Source organism: Mizuhopecten yessoensis, unplaced genomic scaffold, assembly GCF_002113885.1.
Source record: "Mizuhopecten yessoensis strain PY_sf001 unplaced genomic scaffold, ASM211388v2 scaffold9073, whole genome shotgun sequence".
Classification (NCBI taxonomy): Eukaryota; Metazoa; Mollusca; class Bivalvia; order Pectinida; family Pectinidae; genus Mizuhopecten; species Mizuhopecten yessoensis.
Genome location: NW_018407865.1, coordinates 301,997 through 316,004, shown reverse-complemented (window position 1 = coordinate 316,004; position 14,008 = coordinate 301,997). Strand labels below are relative to the sequence as shown.

The 14,008-nt window shown below is 34.6% G+C and overlaps 1 protein-coding gene across 4 annotated transcripts in view; it reads right to left on the bottom strand.

Annotated features, from left to right (window-relative positions):
* Positions 1-7,203: 7,203 nt before the first annotated feature.
* The window catches only part of LOC110457263, a 47,731-nt gene continuing 40,926 nt past the window's right edge, over positions 7,204-14,008 (bottom strand). For 2 of the 4 annotated variants that reach the window (XM_021508463.1, XM_021508465.1), the window contains 5 exons: positions 13,802-13,990; positions 12,678-12,756; positions 11,165-11,367; positions 10,773-10,790; positions 7,204-8,785 (listed from right to left, as the gene is read on the bottom strand). In XM_021508463.1, the coding sequence (XP_021364138.1) occupies positions 8,654-8,785; positions 10,773-10,790; positions 11,165-11,367; positions 12,678-12,756; positions 13,802-13,990 (621 nt within the window). In that variant the 3' untranslated portion in view covers positions 7,204-8,653. Of the gene's footprint in view, positions 8,786-9,568; positions 9,591-10,772; positions 10,791-11,164; positions 11,368-12,677; positions 12,757-13,801; positions 13,991-14,008 lie in introns of all 4 variants that reach the window. The other 2 variants (XM_021508466.1, XM_021508464.1) reach the window with 2 other exon arrangements.

The window sequence follows — 14,008 nt, the reverse complement described above, 5'->3', positions numbered from 1 at the left end:
CCCCCACTCTCCCTGCCCCAATCCCCCCTCCTCTGGCATTTTCTCTCACTATCAAACTTCTCTGACTTCAGAAATATGATGTGCTGCATCTTATCGACTAGCACACACGGTTTTGAGGTTGTTATTCAAATGAATTATTTACGTAATGAAAATATGCCAGGAAAACGTAATTTCTGTTTATCATTTTTAAGCACCTAATTATTTTTTTCCTGCTGTTTATTCGAAAAAATATTTCCCTAAGCTGAATTCTCCTATGTGGGATTTTCACTTTCTGTACATCAATTTGAAAAAATGAATTATATTTTTTCAACATTTCATGAGATACAATATATACAAAAAGGATTTTTAAAAAAATTGAGAAAGTTTTGTAAGTCTGTCATCTTTTAAATGTTACTAAGGCAAGCAGGCAGGAACTGCATGATCATTTGGAGAAATGAGGAGAGAAGAACAGTTAGAGAAGACAGAATGTCAAAAAGGAAGTAGATGAGGAAGACAGGAGCAGATAAAAGGAATCATCTAGATTGCCTGCAGCAAGATTACAGTATTCCATTTTGTTAGTTATCCTCATTTTATATCCGACAAATATCGTAATCATCTTGAGTCTATTTTCACAAATTTCCAAAAATTATTAACATTTCTTTATGATATCATTAAAATTGGTTACGTTTTCACATTTTGTTATTCAGGAATATTTTCGTTTCATTAACTGAGGGATCACCATTTTACATTTCTTCACCTGTGTTAATTAATTCGTACCTTGGCTTAAGGTTAAGGAAACTCGCCCCACCTTAGTACATTTTGATTTATATTAAGGTGTCATATTCCTGTCTGGAACTCTACAGAGATTTTAATCATGTCAGGTTTTTACTGCCATCACATGTAAAGCATATTCTAAAATCAATCTTGAAGACGTAAAGTCTGTATTACAATTAATTGAAGACAATAAAACCAGTATGATGGTCGAAAACGAAGTGGGTTGAATTCATGGCGTTTAAAGTACAACCTGACAACTGGGATGATAAACATGGCCGATTTACGAGATTAAACGATAAATTATGACAGGTGACTTATACAGGCACCACAAGCCTCTTTATCTACGTATAGATACACAGATCTATGATATGGCAGGTGGGTGATACAGGTTTGTGGCGTGCATCTCCTGTTTATAGGATAAATCATTGGCTATGACAATTGAAATTATACCAAACAGCCTGCTATATTTTCTGTCTAAAACTGGAAAATTTGATATCCTCTGGTACATGTGAGATATTGTAAGTGTAGATTGTAAAATAGCTAGTGACCCCAGACTGTGGGGAAGTACCTTTTGTAGTGTAACTGTCTATATAGGATCTTACATGAGTTTCCATTTCATGTGCGATTTATGAAACGAGTCTTAAGGATTTTTCAATCTAGCGAGCTTTTAGCAAGCCTCTGGCGAGCAAAAATGAAAAAAATTGTGACGAGTTTCATAAACTTCATTTGAAACAAAAACGGGTGTAAGAATATTTTTATTACATAAAGTCAAGATTTGTGTCATTTTTTCGTGTAGTACGACAATTTTCATGCAACCTTGAAATGTAAAAGGCCGCCATTTTGACTCCAGTGCGTAAGTCTGTAACATCATGTGGTTGTCCTAGGCGTGACGTCACAATTAGAACAATTGAAACTTACAACCAATCACAGGGCTGATAGATCATATTACATGGGTTAATACACAAACAAAATATGACATGGACATGTTCACTGGATCTCTTTCAATAGTTACTTGAGTACTGAAGAAGATTGTTTCAAGTGTTTTCAGAATGAAGCACTTCATAGAAGGAAGGAGGAGTGTGAAAATACTGGATCACAGGAGCCTGAAGTTCTGTCAAATTTTTTATAACAACAGTACATGAAATACAAATAATACCTATAATATATGCTAAAAAAATGGTCTATTTTTTAAGCATATTATAGGTATTTTTTTGTATTACCGTTATTATTATTTTTTTACAGAACTTCATGAGGCTCTTGTGACTGGATTGATCAGCATAGACCAGATAAACCTAGCTCAGAGTTCCATTGTTGACACAACTTGGTACCGCAGACATTTCCCCCCCTTCTATTACACAGGGAACCACACATGTCAATGGAGTATTAAATGTCACTGGTGTTCCAGCCAACACATTCTCAGTGATGAACATATGGCCCTGTACTTTAAGAACATCTGGTTTTTCCTGCACACTTCACATTCAGGTGTATCCACTCATTTCCCTACAATTAACCCTCCACCCCCCCCACCCCCCACCCCCCTCCCTTCTCCTAGTGTATAGAATATAAATATACCATATTTATCCTGCAATAGGCCCATGTTTATTACCAATAAACCCACATTTACATTTGGAAATGTCAACATTTTATTTCATTGTCGAGTGGAGATAATGACATTTACTTTGAGTCAGAGGTTATTTTTTGGCTCCTAACTGGCTTATTGAAGGATTTAAGGATTTATATATAGATACATTCTTGTAAGGTTAATTTGTTGATTTCCAAAGTCATGTTTTTAAAATAAGAAATGCCATTCAGAGTTTTTGTTACAAACTTCTGTTGATTATTTCTTTCTTTTGATTTATCGTAAATATATTAAGAATCTATCAGCTGACATCTCTGATGTAGCATAAGTATAAATTTGATTTGAATAAAATTTACTTTGTTTCATGTCGATTTTAAAATGAAGTCTTTCACTGCTGAACATACTCCATTAAGACATGTAATTTCATGATTGCAAATTAAACGAACTTATTTGTTTTAGACAAAAATACATCTTAATGATAGAGCAAATATTCAATAATTAGAAAAACACCCGTGTTTATTCAGCAACTGCAGTTCCTGTAAAATTCATTTTCTTTTAATCTTAAATAATTTCGTGTGCTCCTCAAGTTAACCCTCTACCTTAATTAAAGTTCCGTTTCAATCCCAGGGGATATTACCAAACCTTTAAAGTTCAAGTAATTTCGTGGAATATTTGTCCCCAAAGAACTTATATTAATCCATCTGAAAACTGTGTGTACTTTTAAAGTCTAGTAATCTCCTTCAGGTTTTGCCGCAGAATATTTTTGGGACAACCAGATTAGTGGTGGCTGGATAGCAGGACAACCAGATTAGTGGTGGAAGGATAGTGTGACAACTAGGTTAGCAGTGGCTGGATAGCAGGACAACCATATTAATGGTGGCTGGATAGCAGGACAACCATTTTAGTGGTGGCTGGATAGTAGGACAACTAGATTAGCAGTGGCTGGATAGTAGGACAACTATATTAGTGGTGGCTGGATAGCAGGACAACCATATTAGTGGTGACTGGATAGTAGGACAATCATATTAGTGGTGACTGGATAGTAGGACAACCATATTGGTGGTGGCTGGATAGTAGGACAACCATATTGGTGGTGGCTGGATAGTTGGACAACCATATTAGTGGTGACTGGATAGTATGACAACTAGATTAGCAGTGGCTGGATAGTAGGACAACTAGATTAGTGGTGGCTGGATAGTATGACAACTAGATTAGCACTTGCTGGATAGTAGGACAACCATATTAGTGGTGGCTGGATAGTAGGCCAACCAGATAAGTGGAGGCTGTATAGCAGGACAACCAGATGAGTGGTGGCAAGATAGTGGGACAACCATATCAGGGGTGGCTAGATAGTGGGACAACCATATTAGTGGTGGCTGGATAGTAGGACAACCATATTAGTGGTGGCTTGATAGTGGAACAACTAGATTAGTGGTGGCTCGAGTGGCACTACTAGATAAGTGGTGGCTTGAGTGGCACTACCAGATTAGTGTTGACTTGAGTGGCACTACCAGATTAGTGGTGGCTTGAGTGGCACAACCAGATTAGTGGTGGCTTGGGTGGCACTACCAGATTAATGTTGACTTGAGTGGCACAACCAGATTAGTGGTGGCTTGAGTGGCACAACCAGATTAGTGTTGACTTGAGTGGCACTACCAGATTAGTGTTGACTTGAGTGGCACTACCAGATTAGTGGTGGCTTGAGTGGCACAACCAGATTAGTGGTGGCTTGGGTGGCACTACCAGATTAATGTTGACTTGAGTGGCACAACCAGATTAGTGGTGGCTTGAGTGGCACAACCAGATTAGTGGTGGCTTGAGTGACACTACCAGATTAGTGGTGGCTTGAGTGGCATCACCAGATTAGTGGTTGTCTGTTTTAAGATGCTCGCCTGCTGTAAAGGTTTATCCCCTGAATATATCCTGTACTTATCTATTACCAAAGGTCAGGTGTTGTTCTTAGCACTAGCTGATTGATTTTTTATTTCGTTATTACTGTATACCAGAAAATTGTTTGCTGCAGTTTGATTTCCAGCATTTTTGCCCTTCATAATCAGGGCAAATTAGTTATCCCCGTGATTTCTGTTATCAACACCATGTAAATATAATCTAATGTGAAGGGCGAAATTAACACTGGGTGGAAATAGATTTCAGGGACGATGGGCAGAATTTTCTTGGTACACAGTAGAAACTCAAGCTTCCAAAATATTAAAGTCGTCTAGCTAGGTTGCAGAAATCCTGTGCATTGTTAGTGTGTGAGGCGTATATTTCTTATTGAAACTGACAACTGTAATTACATTTATAGCGAAAAAGGAAAGATACATCAATATATGTCATTGCTCAATCATCAATATGTCGGCTGTAACGTTGGCGACAAGATCAGTAAAATATTACTTTCACTCCACAAATAGAATGTCTGACTTCTGAAAGCTGAATGGTTTCGAGGCTTAAATCCAGTATGGTCGACGCTTATCATTGTGACAGTAAAAATTGTCAGCGCTTGAATCGTCAGCGGTGGACTTGTCATTGTTGGGGTTGATAGTGTCGGTAGTAATTGTAGATTCATTTTCCCATAAAAAATATCAAACATGAAACTGATTAGGATCATATAGCAAAACCAACAAACTTTTGATACGTAAAGTGGCACCAGACTTTTTATATGCAAAGAAGCCATTAAAGATCTATATTTGTCAAAATTTAAACATTGATTTCAATTTCAATAAAATGGAAATTATATTATTCTTAAAAATATCATACGAAACAAATTACAGAAACAGAAAATATCCTATATACTGTATGTACCGGTACATGTAGTTGTATTAAATATCTGATGTTTTTTCTTGGTTATTTTCAGATTAATAATGTATAATGATAACTAATCACATGTCACATGACACACTCTAAACCAATCAATGTAGTCCTTTACCTGTTTCCTTGTATAATGATATATATGTCCCTTTACCAGATCTTTTACAGATAGACGTTTTGAAACCCGTGTGACAGAACTCTGTGACCGTGTCTGATAGATCTTTACTCTACAGGTTTGGTGATGAACAAGCGACTAAATATATCACTGTATTATTGAAAGAGGCAACTTATGGTACTGGAGTCCCTTTGTAATCTGATTTTTATCTCATTGGCTGGGAATATCTAAACGTGACTCTGTCCATGCAGACGAGTGGGAAGGATTTTCGCATCCATCTTTGCATAAATGCTTGCATCCTGATGCATTGTGGGTGATCTACAGAATGCATGTTACGGAAGCTGAATTTTACACTTAAGTGATTATTACGTTAAGAAGAAATTATCTCTTGCTATTTCTATCTTTCTATAATACAGGTAATTAATTCAAGACAGTCTTTGAATTTGACCTACTTTTTAGACAAGATTGACGCCTTTAAGAAGAATTGGCGAGAATACTACAAAAGTTTACACCATGCAAATTGTGGCTTTATACATTTAGTTTGAATGATTCTTGCGGGAATAAAGAAATATGAGCTGAAATGCCCCGTATCATTCACGAATGTAAAATATGCTACATTATAACTGGGCATCTCATCATGAACTGTCTACCTACCTGGGAAGTTGATGAGGGTTATTTCTTGTTTTCTGTATCCTCTGTTTCAAGTGACCATAATTGTTCCACTCACGACATTGCAACACTCAAAATTTTATTTTTTTCCCAACTTTTTCTGCTGCTATCTTCCATGGAGTATCTACAGGGACATCCGTCATGTTTGACCTTTATGTGTTGACAGGAAGTGAAACCTCCAGAAAACAACCAAAAAGATCCTTCACATCGCTCAAACTAACTAGTCTCCATAAAATAGAAATCAAAACTACAGTGGTAAGATTCACATTTGTTTATTAAATCTGTAGTACAATATACATTCTAAAACTGGAATGTTTTCTCTACTCCTATCACAGCAATAGCCAGGCCTATAATCAACATATGCCCTACGTTAGCTTTGTAAAATATGTAAAAAATGCATACATGTAGACCATTTGCAAAATGTATCACTTATCAAATAGGATAAAAATCTTTCGTATAATGCTGTAACATGTATCTGTAATTTCACAACTTACAAATGTAGCTATTTTGTTTCACAGATACTCATTAATGCACTTAACTTATTCTTCGTTAATATGGACGGAATGCTGTTGCCATAGTGACCACCTGTCTATAAAGAAAACCTGTATAAGACAGAACTTGTACAGAAGCAGCACTAGTATTTAAATGTCATTATTTCTTTTATATCATGTACCATGGTTACAACTTACAGTTTGTTACCGTGGTTACCGCAGATCATTTCCATGGTTACAAATTACAGATGTTTCCATGGTAACCACTTACAAGGTCATTCATTTCAATGGTAACAAAATAAAGATATTTTACTGACACGACACAACAAATACTTGTATAACAATCTACATTTCACCAAAGTTGATCAAATAGAAAAAAAGATTTGCAAAACTCATTTGGGGAAAAGGCAGAATCTATTGAGAAGAACAAGGGTCGACCCCTGAAATGATGGTTTGAATCTCAGCTATTTTTAGATAATAAAAAAAAGGAAAGAAAAAAACCCTGACAACAACCTTCAAATATTGAATAAAAATACAGTAGTATGTTAGGCAATACCATTTGGCAAATATGATTTAAAGTAAATTATGTGACTATTGCTTACTTAATTAACAAAATACCAACAAATATAATCACAACACAAGTAATATTTTCTAGAACTAGGAGCAAGTACTTATACAAAGCCGATATATTACAAGTACTTATACAACAATCTATAGCTTATTATTTTTAATTTAATCACAGCTGTGTTGAAATATTATCATATTAAAAAAGAATTTCTCTATAATACATGCATAATAATTTCAAGTTATATATTTTTTATTTTTTTTTTCCATATAGAATATTTGGTTCATAAATATTCATAAGATGTATTGAATATTCATTAGCACCAATGTAAAAACAGACAACACCGACTTGAACTGATAGCTGAATACCTTAAAGATGGAATAGTCTGAATTCCTGAGTTTCAGGTAATCCTACATTTTCTCACAATATATCCATTTTTACAAAAAACAAACCATAAGATATTATTTTATCTAGTTAAACTCGCAAATTTTACGAAAATATGACATTAATGTAACACAACAATAACGTCATAAGTTATAAACACCAGACACCGTTAGAAAAGAATACAAAATTATTAATATTCATATCTTGGGTCACAATATTTACTTAAACGTAAATTCTTAACTTTTTGTCACAGGCACAAAAAGGCACAATCTTTGAATATGTTATATTAAAATATATTATCAACAAGTTTAAGCTCAAAATTTCCTTATACCAAAACAATATAAAAAATGTCTATTCAACATTTAAATAAATGTATTTATAGTCACATCTTATTCATACACACTAGCATCTTACTTATTGCATGCATTATATGAATTAAAGTAAAAAATATGTTGTGTTTTACACAAAAATCTGAAAGAACTTCATAAAAGCCACCAGTAAAATCTAGTTCAATATCAACAATGCGTTTTACTGTAGCATGCACGAAGTTTGTGACACTACTGACACATCATTTTGGTATTATTTGTGTTGACAGAAGAGAATTTAACAGACCTTATATTTCTGACCGAGAATTGTTTATAATCATCTTATCCTTAATTTAGTATCATCAAAAATGCAGGTAAATCAAATCACCTGTTTAATTTGAAACAATTATTCCTTCAACTTGTTTACATCTAGTAGGCTGTATCTTAGTACCTCAGTGTTCATCTTGATGCTTTTTTTTATAATCATATCAAATATTGAGAAAGTGAAGTATAACTAAATGTTAAACTTATTACAGGTTTTTCACAGCAACTTTGAATGTTAACTAGTAAAAAGAAAACGTTTCATCTCTCTCACAATATCTTTGCAGGGGAAGTGCTTTCAAAATTCCAAGCAATCAGGAGTTATTTCCCCTTGAACAGTCCTACAAAGTCCTGATTAAAGCATCTTGAACATTGTATAGGAATTTTTGGAAAGCAATAATCCCTGGCATATTGAGACTCTGGAGTGATATCTTTTGTTGCATGGCAGTGCTTGTTTCCCTTGATTCAAAAAGAAAAAAAAAGATTCCACAGAGCAATTTGCATGGAAAGAGCTATTTTTTTTTCAGTTTCACTATCAAGTCACGTGTGAAAAGTAGGAAATCATGTCACCAAATTCACCAGACTGTCTCATCTGTAAGACTGAGTTACGTCCCTTGCCTTGTTTCATTTATAAGACCATGAGTTATGTCCCTTGTCCTGTAATCAGTATGCGGTTTCCTTGGGTCGGCCACTATCTAACTGTAATTTCTCCAGCTGTATGATCGTATTATCATTGTCCAACTCCAGCTCATTCATCAGCTGTTCTGCAATTCTACTCCGCAGTCGACTGTGCACCTAAAAAATCATAAAATATAAGAAACATTAATTTTCAAAAAACCACTTTGATCCTGATTAAGATTGGAAATTACACTGGATAATTGAATTAAATTGGAAAAGTCTTTTAAAAGGATTCACTATTTATATTGAATTAAGGGGAAAACGGGTGAGAATGGAATTGGAGAAAATTGTAAATCACATTAACAAGTTACATGGGATAATAAGGTGTCACAATTAGGCATGGACACGAGTATCCTATTGGTGAGTCGGGCACGGAAACAAATTAAAAATTTCTAAAACTGATAAATCACAAATATAATAACAAATTGACACTGGAAGTGTATATCAAAGGTTCATTAACAAAGATGAACATAAAGATTAATTTATTACAGTTATTCATGAAGTGGAGCTGACCTCTGACCCCTTGACCTGAAGGGTAATTCTAAATCTTCCTAGCCCATCCCTCACAATCCCAAAGAATCATTACATGTGATATATAATACTGTACAGCATGTGAGAACATGTACTTCCCTTCCTTCCTAAGGTCAGAAACTGACCCATTTCAATAGCATATATATTCTTCATTTCTATTTATTAATAAATATATATGTATCATTTGGTTTTATGTTCCAACTTAAATAAACATGCTTAAGTCTCAATTAGATATAACGTTTAAAAAAATAATCATTTGGATGACCAAAAAATTGTAGAAATTAAACTTGAACCAACAGAAAACTTTAATGACAATTAGATTAAACCAAACTGTATGAAACATAAAAGTCTAACATCAGATAAACTTACACTCGGTAGTCTATATGTGTGCCTGAAATTTCAGTCACAAAATAAAATGTGGTTTAATTCATACATTCATTTCTGATGACAGGACTGTACCCCTTATAAAAGAGCACCTTGTCTTATCCCTTTATAAAACTAAAAGTGGATAAATTGTTAATACACACACAGAAGGTTTGAAACTCAGAGCAATATTATTTGTGAAATTTGGTCAATCAAACAAAGGGCAAAACAATATTTTAAATTTGTTAATACGAACATTGGAAAGAATGTGTTAAAAACAGAAAAAGGAAAACATTTGAGAGTCTCTTTCTCACATAAGTATGTAGAAAATGTATTTGTATACTTATCACTTGATCAAGCCTTCATAAATTAACTTCACACTAGAGCTAATCATAAGACCTTAGCTAATTTAAGATTTATCGGAGATAGTCCAGTATCATCTTATCAAACCATGACAAATAATTCTATAATGACAGAACACTATCTCCATAATGTGAAGGTGGTCCCTCAAACAGAATGTGCTGCAAAACAATCTGTTAAGTATGACCATCCACATATTATCAAGAAGATGTTTTTGTCTTAATTCTCCTGCATGCAATAATTTGGATAAAACAATTACTAAAGACATAGATATTTATGTGTATGTGAACAAATCCTTACTAATGTAATATATACTCTACTATAAATGATTACAATTACTATCTTCTGCTGAGGTGAATATTGATATTTATGAACCCAGGAACTTGATTTATAAATAGAAGCACAATGAATTAAAAAAGTCAATATATATATCATATACACCTGAGTACATAAAATCCTGTATTCACCCTGGCATTTAACATTAATTGTTTTATTATATGACAAAGGAGGAAAAACAGAAAACCATTCTGATTCAATATTTGAATTGTGATATAAGTTACTGCATTTCACAAGATCAATTTTAAAAGTTTTGAAAGTTGAATTTCTAAGGTGATGTTCAATACAGTTGTCAATCTCCAAACATTTTCAGAATTGTTGTCTTGTTCAGTTTTTCATGCAGAATGTAAAATATGTGTTTCATCCATTGTTCTTTGTCATATAACAAGTTATCATGCATATATATATGCAGTAAACATATATATATATATATATACATGCATACATAAATACACCGACATTCCATCATCCCACACAGTATAGATATCACACGTCACACTAAGTGAGACCATACCACTTGTTTCATGTACGACTATCAAGAAAAATAACCACATCCATATCAGAATTTGAATATAAATCTATTTTCTAGCCACCAATTAATGCCTAAGATATTCTATATTTAAAATTTAAGACAATTATCCTTTAAGAAACAAAAAACAAAATCAACGAAATTCCAGAGAACATTTATAAAAATTAAATACTATTATTTTTTGGCTACATTTTTCTATGGAACAGCAGAATTACTTTGGAATAACATTTTGTCATGCTTTTTAATCTGAAAGTCTTTGAATATACAAGAGCGATGCTTAGTTTTCCTACAATTTTGGGAGAGAAATGTTTAGATTATTTCCATTAAGTTATATTTCATTATAATGTTAAACCTTGTAACACAGGGAGGTAACTTACAGTTTTTGGTCGCTGTATGGATTTCTTGTCGAGATTGTTGTAGTCATGTGTGGAGGGTGGGACGGCGGTCATGCTCCTGTGACCCGCGGGCCAAGAGACGGGTGGAGGCCACACCCCAGAGGAGGTGGGGGTGCCCCGACTGGACATCCGACTCCGTGCCGTACCGTAGGCAGACTGAGCTCGTTTAGAGTTATTGGACTTGACTGTAAATCAGAATCAAAGGACCTTTAAGATTTTCATATTCATAATTGTTTACTTTTCAAAGATTTTACATAAACAATCATGACATAAAAATGACATAAGCACATATTCAAACACATACAAAACAAACACACATTGCATCATCATCATCATCATCATCATCATCATCATTATCATCATCATCAAATTTTCACATTTCTTTAGTTGCTATTAAAGAAAACAACAGATACTGACATACACAAAATCCAAACAGACATAGACAGACAGAGAGATAGAGAGACAGACACACAGACAGAAAGATAGAGATGTCAGACTTTCCGGGTCAAGGCCCAATTGATATATGCTATACTTATGTATACTGTATAATTATATTTACAATTTTATCAATACAAACTTTGTGGTCAGCCAGAATACTAATGTACCTGTGGCAATCTTTTGTTCTTTTTTAAATTTGTAATCATAGCTCCAATGCAACTGAGAAACCATGGATATGAATAATCTTGTTACACAGTAAGGGAAGTCGGTACAAATAATCTTGTTACACAGTAAGGGAAGTCGGTACAAATACCTCTGTTCCTGGCCACAAAATTAAACATCAATCAAAAGATATTTTCAAGATCTTGAAGGCAGGACAAAGTTTAAGCTGATCATAGCTCAGATTATATTCTTTGTATTACTTACAATTTAGTGTATGAAGGCTGCCTGAAATCACCAGATTTTGAAATTTAGAAAACAAGCCTTACATTTTTCATATACAGTACTGTATACATGTACCAGGAAACTTCAGCCCAGTCAAACTTTTGCCCTACGGCAGTAAAACCAATATTTGTCCAGTTTTAATTTCACTCTTCACATTTCATAACTATGTCTATACTAACATTCCTGTTACCAGAAATTTGCCCTCATTGTGAAGGGTGAAAAAAGTAAAAGTTAAACTGTTGCGAAATCGGTTTTGTGGATAACTCCTACACATTGTACACCTTTGTGGGCATACGCTTCACTGGTCATTTGTCTGATGAAGGTGACAGTGTACATACGCTTCACTGGTCATTTGTCTGATGAAGGTGACAGTGTACATATCGTACTAGTCATCGAAATGTCACACAGAAAATTTTATTGGTTGTGAAAAAAAGAACTTTTCATAATACAGCTATTTGTTGATTTTTGCAGATTTCCAATTGATGCTGTACTCAGTTTTGTGTCCTGACTACAAGGAACTACGTATCGTTAAAGGTTAAATGTAGATCTATAATGGCTGAAATTCTACGCCTTGATGATAAAAAATCTATTCCTCCTATTGCGTGAAGCTGACCTGTTTGGGCTGGAGACTGTGGTCGTGCTGTGATAGCTGACTGTGTCCTCGTCATAAAGGCAGATTCAATGTCGTACACCTAGTAGTGTGGGTAAATAAAATGTTCTTATCATTAAATTCATTTGCAAAAGGTACAATTAATCAATCTTTTAAAGGACAAATTTGATACCCGAAAATGAAAATTGTGTTGTCTTAGCAGAATTGTAATAACTTTGTGGTAATACACTTGTCTGTTTTCAAACACAGCAGGAAGTTTAAAGCAATCTTGAAGTACATCAACTGGTTGTATAAATTGATATGATTGTATTGGTGACCAAACGGGTCTTGGAAAAAGACCCAGATATTTCCAAGTGTACATAAAATATTACGAATTTAAAGAGAAGAAATCAAACCTTCTGTTAATACACCACTGCACTGCCTTAAGCTTATCCAGTACTGGTAATATTTAAGGAAATTTTGACAATAAAGGGTAAAGTTGTATAGGGAAAGATCCGGGCTACATTCGTGTATCCCAGTTGAAACGGTACGTGTGGCGCAGAATTTTTCTACGATAAACGAACGCACTTGGAGTGTTCTATAAGCAGAGCTAAAAATGCGCAGTTTCGGAGAATAAAAAACAGTGTTTCAAGAATATTATGACCTTCTTTCATCCGTCCACTGAATTACATAACGTAACTTAAAAACTACATGTGACTTGACATTTTTTTAGAAAGAAATAACGCAAATTGGCAATAGTCAGCATTTTAGTTTCGGTCGGGTACGTCTGGACCCCTCAATCTACACATGCTAAATTTTCCTGAGGTCAGCCTCGGTCCAGATCTGTGTCTGTCGTTTTCTTAACAGGTTCGACCGGTTTAACCGTTTCAACCAGATACACGAATGTACTTAAAGTCTTATTTTTGTCCTCCAAACATTTAAATATCCCCTTATCAGTTCCCCTATGACATCACCAGAGAAGTCTCTATACTTACATCCAAGCAGGGACGACAACTGTCATCAGAGACCACAAGTTTTGTTTAAATCTTGTTTCACATCAAACGTGTGGGAAGGGCACTTTCATTAGACTAATGGTATGACGTCGACAGCTGTGAGCGAGTCACACAGTAATTCCAAATTATACTTACATGTGTCTGGAGTTCGTCGACGCGGTTGAAGGCATCCAGTTTGAGCCCCCGTTCGTGGCTGAGCTGTTTCCTAATACAGTCCACATCCTTGCGCACTTTTTCCTGTTGGATTATCTGGAACTTTGTGTTTTTTTCCTGGACGTCCAACATGGTCTTCAGCCGTGTATCCTTATAGTCCAGCTCGTCGATCTACCAAGGTCAAATTCA